The sequence below is a fragment of the Podarcis pityusensis genome (assembly GCF_964106645.2).
Source record: "Podarcis pityusensis genome assembly, chromosome: 10".
In the NCBI taxonomy this organism is placed as follows: domain Eukaryota; kingdom Metazoa; phylum Chordata; class Lepidosauria; order Squamata; family Lacertidae; genus Podarcis; species Podarcis pityusensis.
This window is the reverse complement of record NC_138035.1, coordinates 53,549,152-53,572,173: the sequence shown is the minus strand read 5'-3', so window position 1 is coordinate 53,572,173 and position 23,022 is coordinate 53,549,152. Positions and strand designations below refer to the sequence as shown.

Here is a 23,022-nt window from a genome sequence, read left to right as displayed (position 1 = left end):
ATTTTTAAGGTGTAATACATTCCCCCCCCCCCAAATTGAATGATTTTATTTACTATTGTTATCATTTTGAATTTTGGCATATTGCCATGAAAGAGAAATGGTTCTCTGAAAGATAGTTCATCTTGCATAACTTGCTTGTTACATCATAGCAAACGAGAGGCTTGCAGATTTCTTTTTTCATTTTTAGTATGCATGCCAGAGACTGTATGGGAGGTTGCTGTGGCATCTCTTCATTGCCCATGCATGTGTATGTCTCTGTATCTATATATAGCTCTAAATACAAAACAGTTAATTAATTGGTACCGCTGAATTTATCAATATTATTCTCTGGAGGTTCCAAGATAGGGCAGTCTTGAATGATCAAGTATCTCCTCTCATAGCAAGGCAGCACGGTTTTCAAGAAAATGACACCACGTGGGAAGTCCGCATGCAACCACAGATAAGGGTACCTAGCTGTTGGAGGGCTCTCTGGGAAATGCAAACTGTTGGTAGCTCCTGGCTACCTGCCCAGACATTCCAGATGTTTGGGCCTCTCATCAAGAAGAACCTACTGATTAACATGGACAACGTGTTAAAAGCTTGCAAGATCAACGTCTCTGCAAAGGGTAGCCCACAAGATCTTCGTGTGGGCAGAACAGCACCTGGTATCTTTGAAAGTGGCGCATAGAAAATGCAGCTGTGGGCTTGTTCAGTCCAGCAATCGGTGAGCAAGATGGAGGGAAAGCTTTATCCCAATCTATTCTAGTGAATCTGCAGCAGATTTGAGGATACACACCCACACCCCGCCAGTTGATCTGTGTGCCTCAAAGGTGAATCAGGCACCCTGGTTCTATTTATACTTCCGTTGTCCACCAGCCTTTGGCATGGATGCCCTAAGCAGGCTGACCCATGAAACTGTTATATATATTTCCTCCAGTGTGTGTTTTCCGGGCAAGAGCTGAAATGATCAGTTCTGCTTGCCTGTGCCATTTGTCATGAAAATATGCACCCACTAAATTTTCTTCCTGTTTACTTCTAACACCCAACAGAGGCTGCATACACGCTCTTGCTGTATGACGAGCTGTTGGAATGGTCGGAACGGCCGCTGAGAGAGTTTCTGAACTATCCCATGCAGACCGAGTGGCAGCGCAAAGAATACCTTCATCTCACTATCATCCAGAACTTTGACAGGGGAAAAGTAAGTGGGTTTTTTGATGGTGGTGTTTTCTGATTGTTTTCTTATTAAACCAAACTGATTCTTAATCATGGTTTGCAGTCGATATATTTTGCACTGCTGATTGATTAAATAACACTTTTCTATACAAAGTGAGTTGTCCTTTAAAAAATATTTCTCATATAAAATCTGAGGTTGGACATTGCTATGCCTCTTAAGTGCCTTTTCTGGAGTTATTTAAGCAGGGGCCAGTGGTTTCATCCTGCATTAAGGAGACTGCATTGAACAAGGAGTTGGGCTAGTTGACACCCACCATCCTTTACAGTGTTGCAATTCTACAAGAATTAATCAATTCTATAGAACATTTCAGTGCACACCTAGTTTTTAATCTTATTTAAGAGATACAACCATATGCTTAAACCGACTGTTTTTTAAATATTTGTATTTTATTGAAGTGATTTCAATTAAAAGAAATAATTTGATATAGGAAAAAAAAGGAAAGGTGAGAGGGAGAAAACAACGACAAAGATACATATTTTTATTAGTGTGTGTGTGTGTGTGTGTGCGTGTGTGTGTGCAAAAATGCAATATATGATGTTCCCATACATTTTTATATAAATTGGTATAGTGTTATTATCCTAATACTCATGCAAATGTTAATAGCCTACTACATTTTGTATAAAGTCCATACAGTAGTATCTCAGTTTAAGAACGGCCCTGTTTATGAGCTATTCGGTTTATGAACTCCGCAAAACCGGAAGTTGTGTCCCGGTTTGTGAACTTTACCTCGGTCTAAGAACAGAATCCGAATGGTGGAAGGCCCCGGCAGCAGGAGGCCTCATTAGGGAAAGTGCGACTCAGTTTAAGAACAGTTTTGGTTTACGAATGGACTTCCGGAATGGATTAAGTTCATAAACCGAGGTACCACTGTATATATTATCCTATTTATCCAAGCAGAGTCTGCGCCTGTAAGCAGTCCATTCATAGCTTGCTTAAACCGACTGTTTGCACATTAGCAAGCATCTTGGCCAGTTTGCCTAGTTGAAAACTGGTACAGATTTAAACTTGGCATGGATAGATTTTTGAATATATATTTGATTTAATGACCATACAGTGGTGCCTCGCAAGACGAAATTAATCCGTTCCGCGAGAGTCTTCGTCTAGCGGTTTTTTCGTCTTGCGACTTAACGGCTTAGCGGCTTAACGGATTAGCGCTATTAGCGGTTTAGCGGCTATTAAAGGCTTAAAGGCTTAGCGGATTAGCTGCTAAAAGGCTATTAAAGGCTATTAAAGGCTTAGCAGATTAGATAAAGGGGGCGAAAAGCGAAAAAAAAAATCTCAAGATTTGCAAGACATTTTCGTCTTGCGAAGCAAGCCCATAGGGAAATTCGTCCTGCGAAGCAACTCAAAAACGGAAAACCCTTTCGTCTAGCGGGTTTTCCGTCTTGCGAGGCATTCGTCTTGCGGGGCACCACTGTATTTTGATTGGATATTTAGTTTTTGTTGTGTTGTTTTCAAAGGAGAGCAATGCTGCATGTTTCAAATGGCCACGAAGCCTTGGGGAGTCTGTTTCTTGATGAGCACATCCCATGTGCTATCAAGATGGCTGCTAGCCATGATGGCTGTGCTCTGCCTCAACTTTTGGAGGCAGTAATACTTCTGAATACCAGTTGCTGGAATCCACAGGAGGGGCGAGGGCTCTTGCAGTTGGTCCCTTACCTTTCTCTGCCCAATCTGGCCACAGTGATCCATGCGATGGTCACCTCCAGGCTTGATTACTGTAATTCGCTCTACGCAGGGATGCCCTTGAAGCTGACTCAGAAACTCCAGCGAGTGCAGAATGCCGTGGCGAGGCTCCTTACGGGGTCCTTGCCGTGGGACCACATTCATCCAGTGCTTTACCAGCTGCACTGGCTCTTGGTGGAGTACAGGGTCAGGTTTAAGGTGCTGGTTTTGACCTTTAAAGCCCTATGTGGCCTAGGACCCTCATACCTACGGGACTGCCTCTCCTGGTATGCCCCGCAGAGGACCTTAAGGTCCATAAATAACAACACTTTGGAAGTCCCGAGCCCCAAGGAGGTTAGATTGGTCTCAACCAGGGCCAGGGCCTTTTTAGCTCTGGCCCTGGCCTGGTGGAACGCTCTGTCTCAAGAGACTAGGGCCCTGTGGGATTTGACATCTTTCTACAGGGCCTGCAAGACGGAGCTGTTCTGTCTGGCCTTTGGGCTGGACTCATTCTAACCCTCTCCCCCCCCCCCCATTTATTTTTTTGATAGAACCCCTTATATGGGATTTTGTATATAAATTTTCCCTTGGCTTTTTTTGCTGGCCCATGTAGGACCAGCATGGATAGATGGCCCCGGTGAATATTTGACGTTTTCTCCCCTTCTGGCTTTGATCTATAGGCTACTACTAAAACGAGGCTGCATTTTAAGCTGCATTTTAAACTGTATTCTAACTTATATTTTAATCAACTGTTTGTTGGGGGGTTTCTTGGGGTTTTTTATGTTTTTACTGTATTTATATTCGGTGTTAGCCACCCTGAGCCTGGTCTTGGCTGGGGAAGGCGGGGTATAAATAAAAAGAATATTATTATATTATATATTATTGCACTTTCCCATAGCATCTGACTGGCCATTGTGACAGCATGATGCTCAACTTGATTGGCCATGGTTTGTTTGGAGAGAAGCCTTGGTTCACACATTGCTCCGGCTTGTTTCCTTCCCGGCACAGCAGCCAGGAGTAGGATAGGACAAAAGCAGTTTTGTAAGTTAAACCATAGTTTATTTTAAGCTATGGTTTAATGTAGTGCGTGAACCAAGCCATTGGCTGAATAGTAATGTATGTATTCACAGTTCTCTCCCACAACTAGCACTGGCAGTAATTGCGGAACTCAAGTTTAACAGACCCAGATTTTAAGAACCCTATTCTTATTTGAATAATAGTGCTGTGGAATTGAAACCGAAAAAGAACCTAACCCCCCCCCCCAAAAGTTCCTATTCTAGGAACAGTGCTGTGGAATTTATTCTTGACTGCTGTTGTCATGTGACCAGACGCTTCTTTTGCCATGCATTTTGATGCATAGTAGACATACAGGGATGATTCAGGTTTATTTTGTACGACAAGTGCTCTCAGTACCTGTGAGTGCAGTTCACCTATCCCAAAAAGGAAGAAGCTTTATAATACCATATTGTCAGTTCTCATAAGCAGCTGTTTTCTGCCTGTTGGTTAATGTTCTCTGAAAGCGCTGGTTAATGCTAGATTGTACTGCCAACTGGGACACTTGAAACTCTGTTTGAAACAACTAAAAAGCGTTTAAGAGCCTTCTCTTTGCCGAACATTCCTTTTTTCTTGCTTGTCTACAGTGCTGGGAGAATGGCATTATCTTATGCAGGAAGATCGCTGAGCAGTATGAAAGCTATTACGACTACAGAAACCTCAGCAAGATGCGGGTAATGGAGATAGATATATTTGGCCATTAAGAATCAGTATAAAACTGGCTTTTGTTTAGTCAGCAAGGCAGCAATTTAATTTTTCCCATTGAAACTTTCATGCTGAAACTGTGATGCTCATGTTTTGTTTTGTTTTGTTTTGTTTTGTTTTGTTTTGTTTTGTTTTGTTTTGTTTTGTTTTGTTTTGTTTTGTTTTTACTTAATCTTTTTTTTACAACAGGTTCTTACAACCTAGCAATCCCTGTTCTAGGAAGGGCTATACCTCGAAAGAGCAAATAAATGGAAAAGCTACATTTGTTATTCTAACATACATGTTTGCTTGGGTCAGATTGTTGCAAAAAAGGAAAGCAGAGACCCTCACACTTCTATGTTATTTTAAAGCCATTTACAAATGGTTCAAATGCTCTGTTGTTCTTGTGAATGCTATGCAATTGCAGTGTAGTTCCTGTAGTATATTGAGACTGCAGACCTATATATACTTACCTGAGACCTTCTAAACTCAGTGGGACTTATTTCGCCGTAGGCTTAGAATAGCACTACTAACCATTTATATACATTAATAAATTTCATCTGGGAAGCCAAACAATAGTCACTATGCTAGTTGTGTATAAATAACATGTGGCAATGCATTTCTTTTCCCATTTCTACTGAGAGCCAGCGTGGTGTAGTGGTTAAGAGCGGTAGACTCGTAATCTGGGGAGCCGGGTTCGTGTCTCTGCTCCTCCACATGCAGCTGCTGGGTGACCTTGGGCCAGTCACACTTCTCTGAAGTCTCTCAGCCCCACCCACCTCACAGAGTGTTTGTTGTGGGGGAGGAAGGGAAAGGAGAATGTTAGCCGCTTTCAGACTCCTTCGGGTAGTGGGATATCAAATCCAAACTCTTCTTCTTCTTCTTCTTCTTCTTCTAAAATCAACATTTTCAACAGCAGATTGATCAACAGACCTATTCCATATCACGTAGGGTGGGGGAGTAAAAAAGTGCTACTGGCCATGCCCAAACTCTTAAGTACTTAAAATCCTGGCAAGAGAACACACGAATCAGGCCAATTCAAGCCAAGAAACATTGTGCCAGGTTGAGGCAGGATTGTACTTTGCATTTGCCAAGCACCATTGACTTCAATACTAGTCTCTATTTCTACTCTAATTTGTTTTTTAAACCGCAGTACAATGCTGCCTTCCACATTGATTATATTTAGACTGATGAATCTCTGAACACTAAACCACAATCATTAAGTAACACTTTCGTTAATTCTACAAACACTGTGCTACCCCTCATGTTCAATTTGTCCTCCTGTCTATACAAATCCAGTTGTATATTGAGCAAATGCGGATAAGCATAAGTTAAAAGATACATTCAAGTATCTTTATGTGGGCTGGGGAACTCTCGTTTACCTTGCTTGCATTTTAGCTATTGATATTGCTTATCTGATTTGTTTATTTTCAATCTGATCTGACTCAGGTGATGGAAGCTTCTTTGTATGATAAAATTATGGATCAACAACGTTTGGAGCCAGAGTTTTTCCGAGTTGGATTCTATGGGAAAAAGTTTCCCTTTTTCTTACGAGTGAGTATATAATGTATCTACATTGCACTCTTTCATTCATGACTGAGCTAGCCCAAAATCTTTTGCCGCCTGAAGCAGAGCACTAAATAATGCTCTTTTCCCCAGCTATAAGGTCTCTCTCTCCCTCTCCCTCCCTCCCTCTCTCTCTCTCTCTCTCTCTCATACACACACACACACACACACACACACACAGAGCTATAAGGCCATCGTGCTTCACCATGCAGACATAAATTCCTGATTTCATCAATACCACTAATTTCCACTGCTTAGCAGCTAGGGAAACTACCTTATAGAGAGTCAGACCATTGGTCCACCTACCTCAGTATTGCCAATGGTGACTTGGCAGTAGCTCTCTGAACGCTACCTAGAGATCCTGGGACTGAATCTGGGACCTTTTGCATGCAAAACAGATGCTCTAGCACTGAGCTACAGCCCTTCCTCCAAACATATAGAAAACAGGCTTACAGCAGCTCAGACTATCTAGGAGCTTGAAGGTGTGTGACAGGGTCAACTGCGATTCATGAAGCCTCCCCATTTTAAATGAATAGGAGAGGAACACTCCCCTGTGGTCATTCAGGTCATTGGCATGAACTTCAAGATCAAAGAAATTCCAACAATCTTTTGTTTCACTGACGCTATGCCTTCCCTCCATTTTTTCCTCTTTGATTCTGATATATAGCTTTTATGAGGGGAAAACGAGCATGCAATCATCTTCCCACCTACCTAGTTTATGTAGGCTGCTCTCTCAGTTCTCTCACCATATCACATATGAAAGTTGGGGGTCCCCACATTGCTGTGTGAGTTCAATGGAATATGCAGACAGACAGACAGACAGACAGACAGACAGACAGATACAGACACCCACCCACACACTTACTAAAAGTAACATGACACATCATATTCTCTTAGGCGTTGTCTTAGAAGTCATTTGATTTTGTTGCAGTGTTTGCCTTCTGTAGTTCCATTAGTCAGTTCATAAACAACAACAGAAGTATTAAATAATTTGAGTTACTTGAGATGGTAAGCCAGTTAGACGCTCAAATGTGACTAAAGAAGCATAATCCTGCATCCAGATTGCTAATGGGGCCCAGATGGTTGGAAATCATAACCCTGGTTCTGGCATGACTGCACTGCCTTTCAGTACATTTCTGGGCACAATTGGAAGTGCTGGGTTTGTCCTTCAAAGCCTTCCATGCCTCAAGGCCTCATTACTTTCCAGAATGTCTCTCTCCAGATGAGCCCTCCTTTACCCTCGGGTCATCATCAGAGGCCCTCCTCTCAGTGGCCCCTGCGGCAAAAGTACAGAGGGTGGTGACTGGACAAAGGCACTTGTCATAGTGGTCCACCAGCTGTGAACTGCTCTCTCCAGGATAGCCTGTCTGGTGTAAGCATGGTCATCTTTTTGGTCCCGTGCCAAGACTTTGCTTTACTCCCAGGCATTTGATGGTTGATGCCTTTTCTGTTGCTGAAATTTCATTGTTATTCTTTAGCTGGTTGTCTTAATGGTGGAGCATAGTGTAAGTAGCCTAGAAACCGGAGATTTTAATGTTTGGATTTTCATGCACAATTAATAATTTTGTGTCTTATTGTACGTGTTTCCCTACGTTCCGTTTTACTGATGTAAGTTGCCTCAAGACCCTTGAGGTATATGAGGCAGTGGACTAATGAAAGAAGAAGAATAGTGATAAAGAGAACAATAGTAATAATCTTGCAGAGTGATTACGTCTGCAGCAATTTACAGGGCCCCTCAAACGCAAATGTTTAGATCAGTGCCAATTTCTGAATCCTTTTGTAAACCATTCCAGGAATACAAGGTTTACTCAAGGTGTGGTATTTTTATCTCCTTCAAGGAATCTTTTCGGCTCCCATAGCAACATGAAGTGGTTCGATTGTAAATAATAAGAATTCTACGCGGTTCATGCTCCTATAGTTGTCAAGTTGGTAATTGTTTGTGTCTGGTGGTTTTCAAGATAATTGTATCATCAAATCCTAGAGAACCACCATAAAGATGTATGGGGAAAAACCCAGTGAGTGAATTGCTTTGCTACAAGAAAAAAAATATATAAAAGGAAGTGCCAAAGGCATATATTATTTACAACACACTGAACGTAGGGAAATTATGTCATATATAGAATTAGTGAGGTTCTTGTGCAAGTGGAGCATTACTGATCTGAGATACAGGGAACTGGAGTGGAAAGATATCTTTTAGTATCAGTAGCACAACTATTGAGCCATTCATGAGCCTTCCAGATCCTAGCGCCAGCAGTGGCTGCTGATCTGGCTAGAAAGGCATTAGAAAAGGCTGTCGCCAGCAAGTGGCAACTGAAGGAAAAGACTCTTAACAGCAGAGTCATGGGTCCATGGTAGAAGCACGGGGATTGCTGCATTTAGCGCTGCAGATGCACAGCCACTGACTACCTAGGAAAACCCATTGTGGACTTAGCGCCGTGTAGATATGTCCATCTCCTGCCTTTGGTGCCTTCACTGCTGCCCCATATGTTTTGCCTTCAAAGACATGGGGAGCTTCCCCCCGTAACTTCAGATCACTGCTCAGTAGTGGTGACCTCTTCCTATCCTGAAAACCCAGTGCACAGTCTTACTGTCAAGGAGATGAGTAACTATATAACCTTTAGAAGACATCTGAAGGCAGCCCGCTATAGGGAAGCTTTTTAATGTTTCGTGTCTTATTTTGTTTTTATATATGTCGGAAGCTGCCCAGAGTAGCTGGTGCAACCCAGTCAGATGGGTGGAGTAAAAATAATTGTTGCTGTTGCTATTGTTGTTTACTTTGTGCAGTTTTTGCACTTTGAGTAAAGGCCCTGATAAAGAAAAATAAGATACATTTCCCATAAGGGATATACAACTGGTCTGGCTTGCCTTTATAGTTTAGAAACATGAACAGCAGTCTACAATGAAAACGAGATAAAATATCCACAGTGCTCTAAGAGGTTATTTTTAGTCTTGAAAACTAACCCAGATGCATTCCTATCTTCTTACGGCTCTTTCTCGAGGGGTTTGCAGTACCTACAAAACAGAGTTTCTTTGTTTTGCTTCATTTTGATGGTAAAGAGATGGGAAACAATTGAAAAGAGGGAAAGCAAGTTAGGCTTGGGAGGAGTTTGAAAATCAAGGCACTCTTGAGAAATAAGCTGCAAATGCACTGAGATCATTCCAAGAACAAGAGTCCTCTGAGGAATATATGGAGCTGCCGTATACCGAATCAGCCCATTGGTCAGAATTGACTATACTGAGCTGCAGCAGCTGTCCAGGATTTCAGACATGGAACATTCCCTGCCCTACCTGGAGTTGTGGGGGTTGAACCCTGGGACGTTCTGCATGCAGAACAGATGCTTTGCCAGTGAGCTACATTCCTTCCCCAGTTCTACAGCACCGCTGGATATTTTCATCTTTATAGTTTGTTGCGGGTTTTTATGCTTTCTTTTGCAAATTATGTGTTTGGAAATAAGATCACTCTCTTCTTAAAACCATCTGTATTTTTAAGAACTGTTCTCTTATGCAATGATCACGAAGAATATCACATGGTGCAAAAGGTGTAATAACTAAAACTACACACAGTCTGACAAAAAGGGAATGGAATAAGGGGAATTACAAAGCTTCCTGACTATGACAGTGAAAATGCTTTCAGTGTTTTTTATTTCTAATTTGGAGTGGGGGTGGGGTGGGGAGGAAACACCTTTGTGAATTATCTTACTGGCTAATGGTAGCCTCTTTTTTGTTGTTGCTGTTTTCACGTAACTCACTTTGCTTTTATTCCTCCCAGAACAAAGAATTTGTTTGCCGAGGGCATGACTATGAGCGTTTGGAGGCTTTTCAACAGCGGATGCTGAACGAGTTTCCACATGCCATTGCTATGCAACATGCCAATCAACCCGATGAAACCATCTTTCAAGCAGAAGCACAGTGTATCCACTCGGTTGACAGTACAGTTTGCCTGCCTTAATGCACACAGTTTCACCTGTAGCATGGTTGAAATGAATGAAATTCCTCCAAAAGCCCACTTTAGCAGTGCCGGTGCAAAGGATGGCTTTTTCTGACAAAAGTATGGAAATAATGAAATCACATATACTAGCATTTAGATCAACTGTTCATTATTAGCATGCATGCTCCCCCTACCCCTTGGTGTAATCAAAGGAAAACCACTGTTAGCATTGGTGAAGATGAAATGAACATTTTTTCTATTAGTTATGATGACCATGTTGCCAAGACAGAGCAAGACAGAGAAACAAGAGAGAGGTATTTAGGAGCGCAAAACTAAAGGGGCAGCCCTCCCATAGCCTGATGGGACCAAACATGCTCAGTGGCTGCATAATAATATTTTGGGGAAGGGGAATGGAATAGCATATCCTGAAAGAAGTTGTGTCTGGTTGACTGAGACGCTGGAGAGAAGCACTCCACATGGCACCATTTTGTTGTCCCAGTTGTGGTGTTATATTTAAAAATCCATGGTGCCGCTGTTTGTGGACCCTATCTAAGCTTTTGCAAACTAGAATACTCACAGCTATGAATATCTGTTATTTCATTATGTTGCTTGTGCACTAGACTGCGAAGAATCATGGGATTCCTATAATTCTTTATTAACAGGAAGTCACACTTGATTCCACTGATATCATTACCCATTTCATGAATCTGGGTGGGGTTTTAAACAAAAACCATGGGAACTATATTTCCTGTGCTACCTGGTGACCACAAAAGACTAGGACTCATTGCAAACGTTTCCATTGTGAGCATTCTCCACTGTCATTAGGTAAATTTTGGAATGGAAAGTGGGTGAGGGCTTGTGGTGGAAGCTTCTGATATCATAATAAGGGCTCAACGTTTATATTTTGTTTTCAAATGGCAAATACGTATCGTTTGTACGAACCTTCGTTTGTACTATAGAGTCCTTCCTTCTAGTGAAAAGGGTCATCTGTTTAGCTTTGCTGGTTGGAAAGTTGGCTTTGACCTTAACACGTTACACATAGACTTGCAAATTTATGCCGTGACACCAATTCCAGAAAGCCAGGAAGTGCTGCAAAGAGAAGGCATTCCAGATAACATCAAAAGTTTTTATAAAGTGAATCACATCTGGCGATTCCGATATGATAGGCCATTCCACAAAGGGACCAAAGACAAGGACAATGAATTCAAGGTATGATGTTTCCTCAGTTCTGGTTGATTTTAATTGGTTGGGCATGCTCAGGTTGTTTTTAATTCCTACCGCCTTTCTGGAATGAAGCGTTGGCCCCAATTCTCATGGCGCTACATAGGCCATTTCATACTCTGCCCACGTACTTCCAGAGTACATACCACAGATATGAGGCTAAACAAATATCAGAAAGATTGGTTTGTAGTGTGCAGCAATTGTCACCAGATAATTAATCCTGCTGTTCTGGAAGGCAGTGAGGCCTGGAGATTTATGTCTAATTGACATAGCTGCAAAAGAGAGAATAACCTATTTAGAAACTCTGGAAAAGTTTCAAAATATTTGGCAGGGATTCCTTGAGCTATTTCAAGTTTATCAAAACCGCTAGTTTATTGGAAAATGTACAACAATTGATTTCATCTTTGTATGGCTGGGGTTCCATTTGTTTTATTTCCTCCTTCTGCTCTTTCCTCTTTTTCTTTCTTTTCATTTTGGTCTGTGGATTTCTGGTTGTTATTATTATCCAATTTCCCCTGAAATTTGATGTTCCATTTGGCGGGGATGGGTTGGCTATTAGGAGAAAAGCAGTGGTGGAGGGACGAGGATGACTCGTAGGTTGATTGTGGATGAAAGAAAAATTTATAGTTGTGGGCTTTTCTGAAATTAATGTTTATGGACATCTTGCATGTGGCTTTTAAAAACCCCAACAGTTGCCTTTTGAAATGCCCCCTATGTGTGTGTGTGTTCAAATTCAAAGCCTCCTTGGTATACAGAACTCCCCCCCCCCCGCGCGCGTTGTATCTGGTGTGAGATTTTTCACTCATAAATATAAACTTCCCATTATATTTTTTGGTTTGCATCAATTACTGATGAGAATCCAAGGATAACTTTCTATAAACTGCTTTGAGGGTTCTTTTTTGTTTACTGTTTACAGTCAAACAATATATAAAATTTTATGAAATAAATGCAGACCAGATAACATTGGCTGAATATTTTCTCTTCCTACATACTTCTGGGGGGGGAAAACCTATTATCAATTTATTTATCAATTATCAATTACCTATTATCAATTACCTCTGTCCTTGCAATGCCTATTATCAATGACCTATTATCAATGACCTACTATTATTATTAAAATTACCTATTATCAATTTATTCTGGGGGGAAAAACCTATTATCAATTTGTTTTTGCATTTATATTCTAACTTTTCTCCAAGGAGCTTGAGGTGGTGTATATGGCTGCCCACTTCAGCTCCATTTCAATCCTGTGAGGAAGGTTGGTGACTGGCCTAAGATCACCCAGTCAGCTTCATGGCCATATGAGGATTTTGACTCCTGACCAATTTCCAGGGCTGAGTGGGGATTTAACCCCTGTTTTCCCAGGCTCTAGTTCAATACTCTTCACGTCCTCCTCCTCTTAGTATAAGAAGCAAGAGCCTTGTTTTATACCCCTTTCCTATACCATGTCTCAGCAAAGCTCCTGTTGCAATATTTGCCTAGATAAACTTGAAAAGAGCCGTGCACATTCTTCCGATTGTCTGATGGTTGGACCTAAATTGTAGAGGACTTTAGGGTGTTAGTTTCTCTACGTATGTCGGTTGACCTGTGGATGGGAAACTAATATGCCGTGAAGTGGCAACAAATTCAGTAAAAGGAGACCCACCCCTGAATGGGATTAGTGCTGCTAATGGAAGCAGTCTGATTAAGAAGAGAAAGACCAAATCCCCTGGCTAGCGGTGACAGAGTTTAATGGAGTCACTGATGTAAAGTAAAGGTAAAGGGACCCCTGACCATTAGGTCCAGTTGTGACTGACGCTGGGGTTGCAGCGCTCATCTCGCCCGAGGGAGCCGGCGTACATCTTCCAGGTCATGTGGCCAGCATGACCAAGCCGCTTCTGGCGAACCAGAGCAGTGCATGGTAACGCCGTTTACCTTCCCGCCGGAGCGGTACCTATTTATCTACTTGCACTTTGACGTGCTTTCGAACTGCTAGGTTGGCAGGAGCAGGGACCGAGCAATGGGAGCTCACCCCGTTGCGGAGATTCGAACCGCTGACCTTCTGATCAGCAAGTCCTAGGCTCTGTGGTTTAACCCACAGCACCACCCGTGTCCTTTTCTATTCATGCTGCACAGGTAGAAAGGAAGGGCCAAGGGGGAAATGCTATGTCACCTTCCAGACTGGGTGCAATAGAGAGGTCTGAATCAGGCCCACTGCCATCATGTGCTGTGGTAGCAGATCTACTTCAGGATCCAGCATATCCTGTGCTGACCCAGCCCTGTACTTCCCCAACCCATTTTTTGGGGTGGGGTGGAGGGTTCTGCTGGCTGTTTCTGGCAGGGGAACCACGCGTGGTCTCTTCTGCCCACCACTTGGGCTGATGCTTTGGAGTGCCCCTTGTTGGCGGGGCTCCTCTGCTGGCAGCAGAGACCAGCAGATTTAGGTCCAGGCTGGGTAGCGTAGCACCTGTCCTCCACCCACACCCACTCCAGAATAGCGGGTAAGGAATTTGGGCTGCTGTGTAATTAACGTTCCTTTGTTTCAGAGTTTGTGGGTGGAGAGAACCACACTGATCTTGGTGCAGAGCTTGCCTGGGATTTCACGTTGGTTTGAAGTGGAGAAGCGCGAAGTAGTGAGTATGGATTGAATTTACCCTCGTCATTTTGGGTCCTGACCATAGTGATAGATGTATCAGTCTGTAGCCCCTCCATGCGAATTTTGTACGTGTTAATTCTGTCCGGTTTCTATATTCATCTGTGATTTATTTATTATTTAAAAACCAAGTTACTTTCATCGGTATTGATGATCTCCTTCTACCGGGCCACAATAGAAAGTGTCCTTTCATACTGTATAACAGTGTGGTATGCTGGTTTGACAGCCACGGACAGGAAGTCCTTACAGAGGGTGGTGAATACAGCACATGACATCATGGGCTATCCTCTGAGTTTGCTAGATGGCATCGCAGGAGACCGCTCCCTCAGGAGAGCGAGGAAGATTCTTAGGGATGACTCACACCCTGGCCAGCACTTCTTTAATCTCCTACCTTCAGGCAGGAGATACAGAAGTATAGTCAGCCGCACCAACAGGTTAAAGAACAGTTTTTATCCGTGGCTGTTAGGCTGCTGAATGGGAAAAAATAGTGGTGTAATTGACTTCTGACAAGCACACAGAGCGGGAACAAGACTGAATGTATTGGGGGGGGGGTCGTTTAATTTCACTGCACACAGGTGGTGTAGTGACAATAAAGGTTTATTATTATTATTATTATTATTATTATTATTATTATTCCTCACAGGATATTTAGATGCGTATTTTACATCAGTGCAAATGCGTTTTATCTCAAAGAAAATATGCTTTAGGCACATTTGTGAGCAAAGAACTATGTGACAACAATTCAAAGAGGAAAATCTGAAGAACAATTACCGTATTTTTCCGTGTATAAGACGCCCCCATGTATATGACACCCCCTATATTTGGGAACTCAAATTTAAGAAAATGGGGGGGGGGAGGCCTCAGAGTTGTTGAGATTTTTGGGGGGATTGCACAGGGTTGTTGAGCTTTTTTGGGTCCCCCCCCAAAAAATCGCTCTCCTGCATGCGGTGCTAAATTCGCTTCTCTGACCCCTTGCCACCAGAAGCTGCAAATTGCCCACCCAATTGCCACAACATCAGCCAATCAACACCAGCCTTTGATGCAGGATCCAATACCACACCCAATAGTCACTGACTGCCATGGTAGCAACCAATTAAATGTCTACCCTATGCACTATCCATGTATAAGACAACCCCCACTTTTTAGCATAATTTTAAAAGAAAAAAACCAAGTCTTACAAACAGAAAAGTACTTTCCAGTCTGTGTATTAGTCCACTCAGTGCAAATTAGATTGGTTTATTTGCTGGCCAAATAAAATTATCCCTCCTATCTAGTTGACCATCCCCCTCTGGCACTGTTGTAAATTAAATTAGTTAGATAATAACAAATAGCAAATGAAATGGTATGGTATGGTATGGTATTTGGGGGTGGGGAGTGAACGAACTCAGTGCAGAAATTATTTCTTTTCTTCCATTTATATTCCACTCCTCTTCACCCATCAAACCCAAAATGACATAAATGTGGTCCCCAGAAGGTCTCCCATGTAGGCACTGATCAGATCTGCTTAATTTAAGCAAAATGGTGGTCATATCTGCCTTGGGTACACAATGCTCTGGGACCATATCCTGGGAACTGCTAAAACTGGATAGAAGCTCATCCCATGAAAGAGACAGAGAGAGGGAGAAATAAAGAGATTGTTATAGAATTATTTCTGAATGTGAATAAACATTAACCAAGTGCATTTAACAGAAATGTAAATATAGAAATCTTATAGCTATAGTCATTGCGTATAAAGATTTAGTTCTAAACCACTACAACAAATACATGGCATGTATAGTTATGATATCTCTTCCATGCTGCTTTTAGCTGAGGTGCAGGGCTAAATAAATAGCACTATATAGTAGCTTTAACACCTCTTGTAAGTTTGGTCACAGATTTCACCCGACACTCTACATATCCTCAAGCTTTCCAGAACATCACTTGGAAGTGGGGTGGTGCTTAATTTCTCTTCAGTCAGAATAGCACATCAGAGATGAGGTTGTCAAAGCTGTCGGCAGTTGCAAAGGAGCTGCTAAGTCTGTGTCAAATAAGCAGATGCGTTGCTGTTGATGGTTTTCAGGTGGAAATGAGCCCCTTGGAGAATGCTATTGAAGTGCTGGAAAATAAAAACCAACAGCTGAGGACACTGATCAGTCAGTGTCAGACTCGACAGATGCAGAACATCAACCCCCTCACAATGTGTTTGAATGGGGTCATTGATGCAGCGGTGAACGGTGGAGTCACCAGGTACCAAGAGGTACGTCCTTCTTACCTAAAGTGCTGGGGGTTAAGGTGTATTCTTATTTAAAACCCCTCTGCTCCATCTTACTTAGCTATATAATAATATTTAACTTAATCCTATCTGTCACACTAATTGGGACTGTTTAGAAATCTGATTGACTATGTAGGCTGAGATAGCATTTATCACCATTTTATCCAGCCCTTCTTCCCAGATACAATCCCAGTACTTGGGGACTGTATCTAGATCAGGGGTCAGCAACCTTTTTCACCTGTGGGCTGGTCCATCATCCCTCAGACCATGTGGTGAGCCAGACTATATTTTTTTTTGGGGGGGGGGGGAATTGAATGAATTCCTATGCCCCACAAATAAGCCAGAGATCCATTTTATATTTTTTTTTTGGGGGGGGGGGGAATTGAATGAATTCCTATGCCCCACAAATAAGCCAGAGATGCATTTTAAATAAAAGCATACATTCTACTTCTGTAAAAACACCAGGCAGCCCCCACAAATAACCCAGAGATGCATTTTAAATAAAAGGACACATTCTACTCATGTAAAAACACGCTGATTTCCAGACCGTCCGTGGGCCGGATTGAGAAGGTGATTGGGCCGTATCCGGCCCACGGGCCTTAGGTTGCCTACCCCTGATCTAGATAAACAGTCATACTCAGAGAAGTCCTATTGAAATAAATAGATACATCAAGACCATTAAATTCAATGTGCCTGCTCTAAGAAAAACTCAGTTGGATGCAACCCATATGACAGTTACCAGCAATTTATTAAAACCACAAAACCTTGTGCCATAATAGATGTGTTCAACTTTAAAGTGCTGCAGGACCCTTCCTTGGTTTTGCAGACATGCTGATTAACACGGAATGGAAATTGACACATTTTATTAAGGCAATGTTCATCAGAGAACCTTGGTTCAAGGTGACAGGCAGCTGCTTATGCACCGTTAGATGTAGAAGTGAGTGAGTCACAGCACGGTAACAATAATACCTTGCAAACATGTATTACCGTTGAAATGAACTGACCGTGAACCTGCATTGCTCTTTTGAGCTGAAATGCAGTTTAAGGAGGTGGCAGGCTGCTGTCGGGAGGACTGGGTTTGGATGGAAACTCTTGTAAACACGATGTACTTTGAACTAACATGTAGACCCTGTGCTACAATTATATTCTGCTCAGGCATTCTTTGTGAAGGAATATATCTTGAACCACCCAGAGGATGGAGAGAAGATCGCATGCTTGAGGGAACTTATGCTTGAGCAGGTAAAGGGGAACCCAAGCAAGCCATGTGCTGTCTGTTGAAATTGACATGAACCCAGGAAAAAGCACAACAAGGCAACATTCTGCTTTTCAGAGGGCTCTGGGATTTGTAGAACTGATGTTCAGATGGCAATGCTAAGGGCGAGTGAGCAAGCTAAGTGTTGTTAACATCATTCCTCTGATCTTTTAAAACTGCTATTTCTCTTGTTTTTGGCAGAGCAGCCTAAACTGAAGAGTGGGTGACAGGCAGAACTTTGCCACGTGACTGTCTGCATATATTTTAATAATGTGCTGCTTGAAATGTACTGTAGGAAGGATTCCATCTGGCTTAAAACAGGGAATGAAGGGGATCAGAAACAAGGGTGGTTTTTTTAAAATCTTAAGATTACTTTGCGGTATTAATTCTGAGTCTCCTTAAAAGTGGAGATGAATTATGCAGTCTAGCAGCTATGTCTTTTGCAGTTCACTGCCCTTTAAATGTCCATATTTCCAGCGGGATTTAATTTCTTGGAATAGCTTTTGAAATGTATGCCGTATGCTTACAGCTGGCTCCAGCAGCCCACAAGGATTGCTCTTGGCGTAGTGGCAAAGATCTATGTATGCAGAACTATGTTATTCCGTATCCAACAGTGTGCTGGTTTGGGCATAAGCCATAGTTTATTGTGATGGGAGCAAGTCACAGTGACTTCCTCCAGCGTAGTCATGAGAAGGAAACAGGAGTTTTTGCTTCTCTTTTTGATTAACTACAGTTTGGGATTGAATCCAGCAGTGAGTTATGAAGCTGGCTTGTTTCAACAAACCATAGTTAAAATTAGTCATAGTTTATGGTGGTTAATAAAACTATGCTTCATTAAAAAATGGAAGCGAAATATTCCAATTTCTTCATAGCTATAAGGATGGAGAATGAGGAGGGAGAGTTCACTGTGGTTTACCCAAGTCACCATAAATAATGGTCACCTTACATAATATCATGGCATCTGAACTTCCTTAGCTTCATAGTTGCCTGAATAGTTGACAGTACCAATTATGGAGTTTGGGGGGGGGGATATTTGATCCCCTGCTAAATTTGCCCGTTTGCCCTCTGACAAAGAAATGACCAGTCCATAATTTTAATGGTAGGTTTATTGTAGCTGCGAGAGACAGAATAACAACAGGAAAACCCCCAGAAACCCAGAAGACAAAAGTCAGCGATTGATGTGCATTATAATGAGTGAAATAAGTATTTGATCCCTTTGCAAAAGTTGACTTAGTACTTGGTAGCAAAACCCTTGTTGTCAATTACAGAGAAAGACGTTTCTTGTAGGTGGCCACTAGGTTTGCACACATCTCAAGAGGAATTTTGTCCCACTCCTCTTTGCAGATCCTCTCCAAGTCAGTAAGATTTCGAGGTTGATGTGTAGCTACTCGAACCTTCAGCTCCCTCCACAGATTTTTGATGGGATTAAGGTCTGGAGACTGGCTAGGCCACTCCAGGACCTTAATATGCTTCTTCTTGAGCCACTCCTTTGTTGCCTTGGCCGTGTGTTTTGGGTCATTGTCATGCTGGAATACCCATCCTCGACCCATTTTCTATGCCCAGGCTGAGGGAAGGAGGTGCTCACCCAAGATTTGACGATACTGTACATGATTAGAAATTGCTGTCATAGCAAAGATACATATGAAGACAAATACTAATAATCATTCTCCCTTTGTTGTGTGAAGGCCCAGATTCTGGAATTTGGCTTAGCTGTGCATGAGAAGTTTGTCCCTCAAGATATGAGACCTTTACATAAAAAACTAGTGGATCAGTTCTTTGTGATGAAATCAAGTTTGGGAATACAGGTATGTGCAATTCATGATGAAAGGCCCTTAGGTTGTACATAGTATATTTATTAAGCAACAGACAGTGACATCTTCTGGTTGTAGGCCTATATTGCATCACTGTAATTTATACCTTCCTGTTTCAAAGAAAAATAAATGCATACTGTGGAGGGGGGGCATTAAAAAAGAAAAATCTAATTTCCTTAGTTTATAGTTTATATATTCTTTTTTTTACAAGATACTTGCCATATATAAAAGTTGTCTTCAAAACAGCAAAGTATGCCCTTAAAAAAATTATCCTGGTCCCTAATATTTTAAATTTAAATGTATACTTAGGAATTTGCTGCATGCATCCAGGCCAGTCCAATTCACTTTCCGAACGGAAGCCCCCGCATCTCTAGAAATTCAATCCCAGTTTCTATGAGTCCAGATGGTGTCAGAGTGATTCCCAGACGCAGGTAAGTGGAAAAAGTGGAGTTCCGTGTTTCCAATATTTGTACATGTTTATACAAGCGGACAAATGCTCACCAAAGTTGGAGAATCTTGAAATAGAAAAAAATAATAATAACACCAGCTGCCAAGGGAGGTTATAGTGATTCCTTCATTTAAAGGTATTCATAAAAATAAAGTTGGGCAGGCATTTGTAATGGAGGGCAGAAAGCTTGAAGTAACGGAGAAACTGTTTTAGGGCACAAATTGGATAATCCCATTAGTCTTACAGTTTTGCAACACTCTAGGGCAACACTCATTATCCCTAGCTGGCAGGACCAGTGGTCAGGGGTGATGGCAGCTGTAGTCTAAAAACAGCTGGAGACCCAAGTTTGGGAAACCCTGCTCTACGATACGGATGGGGAACCTGAAGGCCTCCCATGTCCTCTTGGAGTCCACCAGGCCCAGGCAGGATTGCCAGTGGCTAGGGATTATGGGAACTGTAGTCCAACAACACCTGGAGGCCTGTAGGTTCCCTCCTTTCTCTACTGTAGGATGAGCTGCTGTTATTGACCCACAACATTCTCATGGTCAGTTGTGGTTTTTTGTGTTTTTAAAAAACCATCCTAAAGAATATGTGGATCCGCATTAAAGTCCAATACCAGCATGCGGAAAAGCAGTCTTGAGTGCTGACACATTGGCTGAGTACACACCGTACGTTTAAAGCACATGGCTTCCCTCAAAGTATCATGCGAGTTGCAGTTCACCCCTCACAGAGCTGCAATTCCTAGCACCTTTAACAAACTACAGTTTCCAGGATTATTTTTTTTGGGGGGGAAGGTCGTGTGGCTTAGTTGTATGATATGTGTGTGTGCGCTCGTGCGTGCGTGCGCTATATGACAAACTGATAAAGGATCAGAGTGGATGAAAACTTGTTTTCTTCTTTGTAACAGCCCCTTAAGTTACCCAGCTGTCAACAGATACTCTTCCTCATCATTGTCCTCTCAAGCCTCTGCAGAGGTCAGCAATATAACTGGACAGTCTGAAAGCTCCGATGAAGTTTTCAACATGCAGGTACAAAATGTTCCCTTCGTCTACAACTGGATCAGTTTATATCTTTCTGAGGACTTTTCTAGTTTTGGGAGGTTGGGGGTACTATTTTTAAGGGGTACGGAGGGAAACAGCAGATGCTGAGGATGCTACAAGATTTATTTCATTATTTTTATTTGCACTTCTAGCACATCCAATTTAATCAGCTCAGGATTAGAAATAAAGCTTGAAACTATCAATCCCCATTGCAATATAAATATTGATTTATTGATTTAAAATACCCTTTTTATTTTATAATCCTGACAAACAAAGACTAATCATTCAGTAAGTGCTGGGGGGAAAGCTCTAGCTCTGCCTTTGGCAAATCTCCAGATAAAAGCTGTTCTTCACTTAAGGGTGAAGCCCACAAGGTTCAGTCTCCAACTGCCCTTTGTCATGCAGACTCCATATTCAAGAAGAGGATCTTAAATATATTAGCATCAAGGTTTGGTCTTACTGTACTCTCTTCATTGTGGGATGCGGGTGGCGCTGTGGGTTAAACCACAGAGCCTAGGGCTTGCCGATCAGAAGGTTGCGGTTCGAATCCCCGTGACGGGGTGAGCTCCCATTGCTCAGTCCCTGATCCTGCCAACCTAGCAGTTCGAAAGCACGTCAAAGTGCAAGTAGATAAATCGGTACTACTCCAGCGGGAAGGTAAACGGCTTAAGAAGCGGCTTAGTCATGCTGGCCTCATGACCCGGAAGCTGTACGCTGGCTCCCTTGGCCAATAAAGCGAGATGAGCGCCGCAACCCCAGAGTCGGTCACGACTGGACCTAATGGTCAGGGGTCCCTTTACCTTTACTCTCTTCATTGGGAGTGGGGTGATAAGCCATGTTAATCCATGACAACAAACTGCAGAGCCATTTAAAATATTGTCACACATAGTTCCGGGTCTCTTTGGAGATTATTTGCCCTCATATTCCACTTTTAAGAGAAGATATTCTTATAGGTTTCCTATCAGATTTCTGTGATTATTCTGAGGCAATACCTGGACAGAGTCTTGGAGCTGACAAAGGAGTGTTGATAGCTCAGGATATTCTAGTGATGTATTTCAGCAGGATCTATTTTTTTAGCCATTAGTTCTTGATACAGATAAATGTATTAAGATAAATGCAAAGCTGGCACAGACACAATCCATTACATCAACACCCCTTCCCAAAACACGGAGACTGGAGAACCTTGGATAACAATTCCTTCAAAATAGATCAGTCACAAAACAGGTCGTATCCCTCTCTCCACCCTGGCGTTTTTCTTGTACGGTAAATATGGGGAGAGACGTTTCAGTTTTTAGAGGAACGTTGTTCATCTTTTTTAAAAATAAATAAATAAATCTGACTCTCCAAAGTACTTCAAAGATCCCCACTTTGGTTCAGGGATCTCTCTCTCACTTGGGCAATCCTCAAATCTTTCTGAAGTAACCCCACTTCAGTTCATGATTCAGAGTCCATCCACAACTTTTGAACACCCCTAGTTTATGGATCCTGTAACCTAGCAACATTTTGGTGTGCCAGCTGCTTTTTCTGGATATCTGATGTGGAAGTAGTGAACTTTTGGGTGTTTGAGTGTTGAAGCTGTGCATCACTTGTACTCAACCTGTGTACAGTATTTGGTAAATAAATTCAAATATTTAACTAGGCCACGAGTCTCCAGTGAACTTCCAAAGGAAACTAAAGCCGGGTAAGGGCTGTACCCCTTGGAGAAGTGGAATGGGCATAAGAAAACAAAGGGATCATAGAGTTGGAAAGGATCCCAAGGGTCATCAGTTTAGCAACCAGAAATAATTTTCTATGGATAACATTCAAAAACACATTTTTTCATTTTTAGTATTTCATTATGGACCAATTTGCTAGTTTTATTTAGGGTGGCAAGTGCAAGATGAGAATATTTTTTCTGTAAATAAAATATTCTTTAAAGGTTGAGTACATTTGTTAATGTTTCTGATTGTTTGCTGCCTTTCCATGTTCCTTCCTATCACACAAAAAAGGCTCACTGTTAATCCTGACACACAAAGTTACTAGGTTTACTGTATGGTTTGTAAAGGCAATAAATGGTGCAAAAAGATGAGGTTATGGTTTTGGGATGAGAAGTGAATTTCAGCTGCAACCAAGTACATTTGGGTACATCCCTTTGAAACCTTCTCAGTAAACATGCACAGGATTGCACCATCAGTCACCAGCTTAACACCCAATCATATATTTGCTGCAATTTATCATTTGTTAAATAAGTCAAGCCTTGGATCCTGTATGTTGAGCCT

General features: G+C 42.0%; 1 protein-coding gene across 5 annotated transcripts in view; it reads left to right on the top strand.

Moving 5' to 3' along the window:
* Window positions 1-23,022, top strand: part of DOCK4 (dedicator of cytokinesis 4) — a 249,605-nt gene that overhangs the window by 215,029 nt on the left and 11,554 nt on the right. For all 5 annotated transcript variants that reach the window (XM_081022240.1, XM_081022238.1, XM_081022237.1 and 2 more), the window contains 11 exons: window positions 1,029-1,177; window positions 4,519-4,605; window positions 6,065-6,169; window positions 9,951-10,092; window positions 11,152-11,318; window positions 13,856-13,942; window positions 16,022-16,198; window positions 17,369-17,452; window positions 19,151-19,270; window positions 19,586-19,707; window positions 20,632-20,752. In XM_081022240.1, coding sequence (XP_080878366.1) covers window positions 1,029-1,177; window positions 4,519-4,605; window positions 6,065-6,169; window positions 9,951-10,092; window positions 11,152-11,318; window positions 13,856-13,942; window positions 16,022-16,198; window positions 17,369-17,452; window positions 19,151-19,270; window positions 19,586-19,707; window positions 20,632-20,752 — 1,361 coding nt within the window. The remainder of the gene's footprint in view (window positions 1-1,028; window positions 1,178-4,518; window positions 4,606-6,064; window positions 6,170-9,950; window positions 10,093-11,151; window positions 11,319-13,855; window positions 13,943-16,021; window positions 16,199-17,368; window positions 17,453-19,150; window positions 19,271-19,585; window positions 19,708-20,631; window positions 20,753-23,022) is intronic.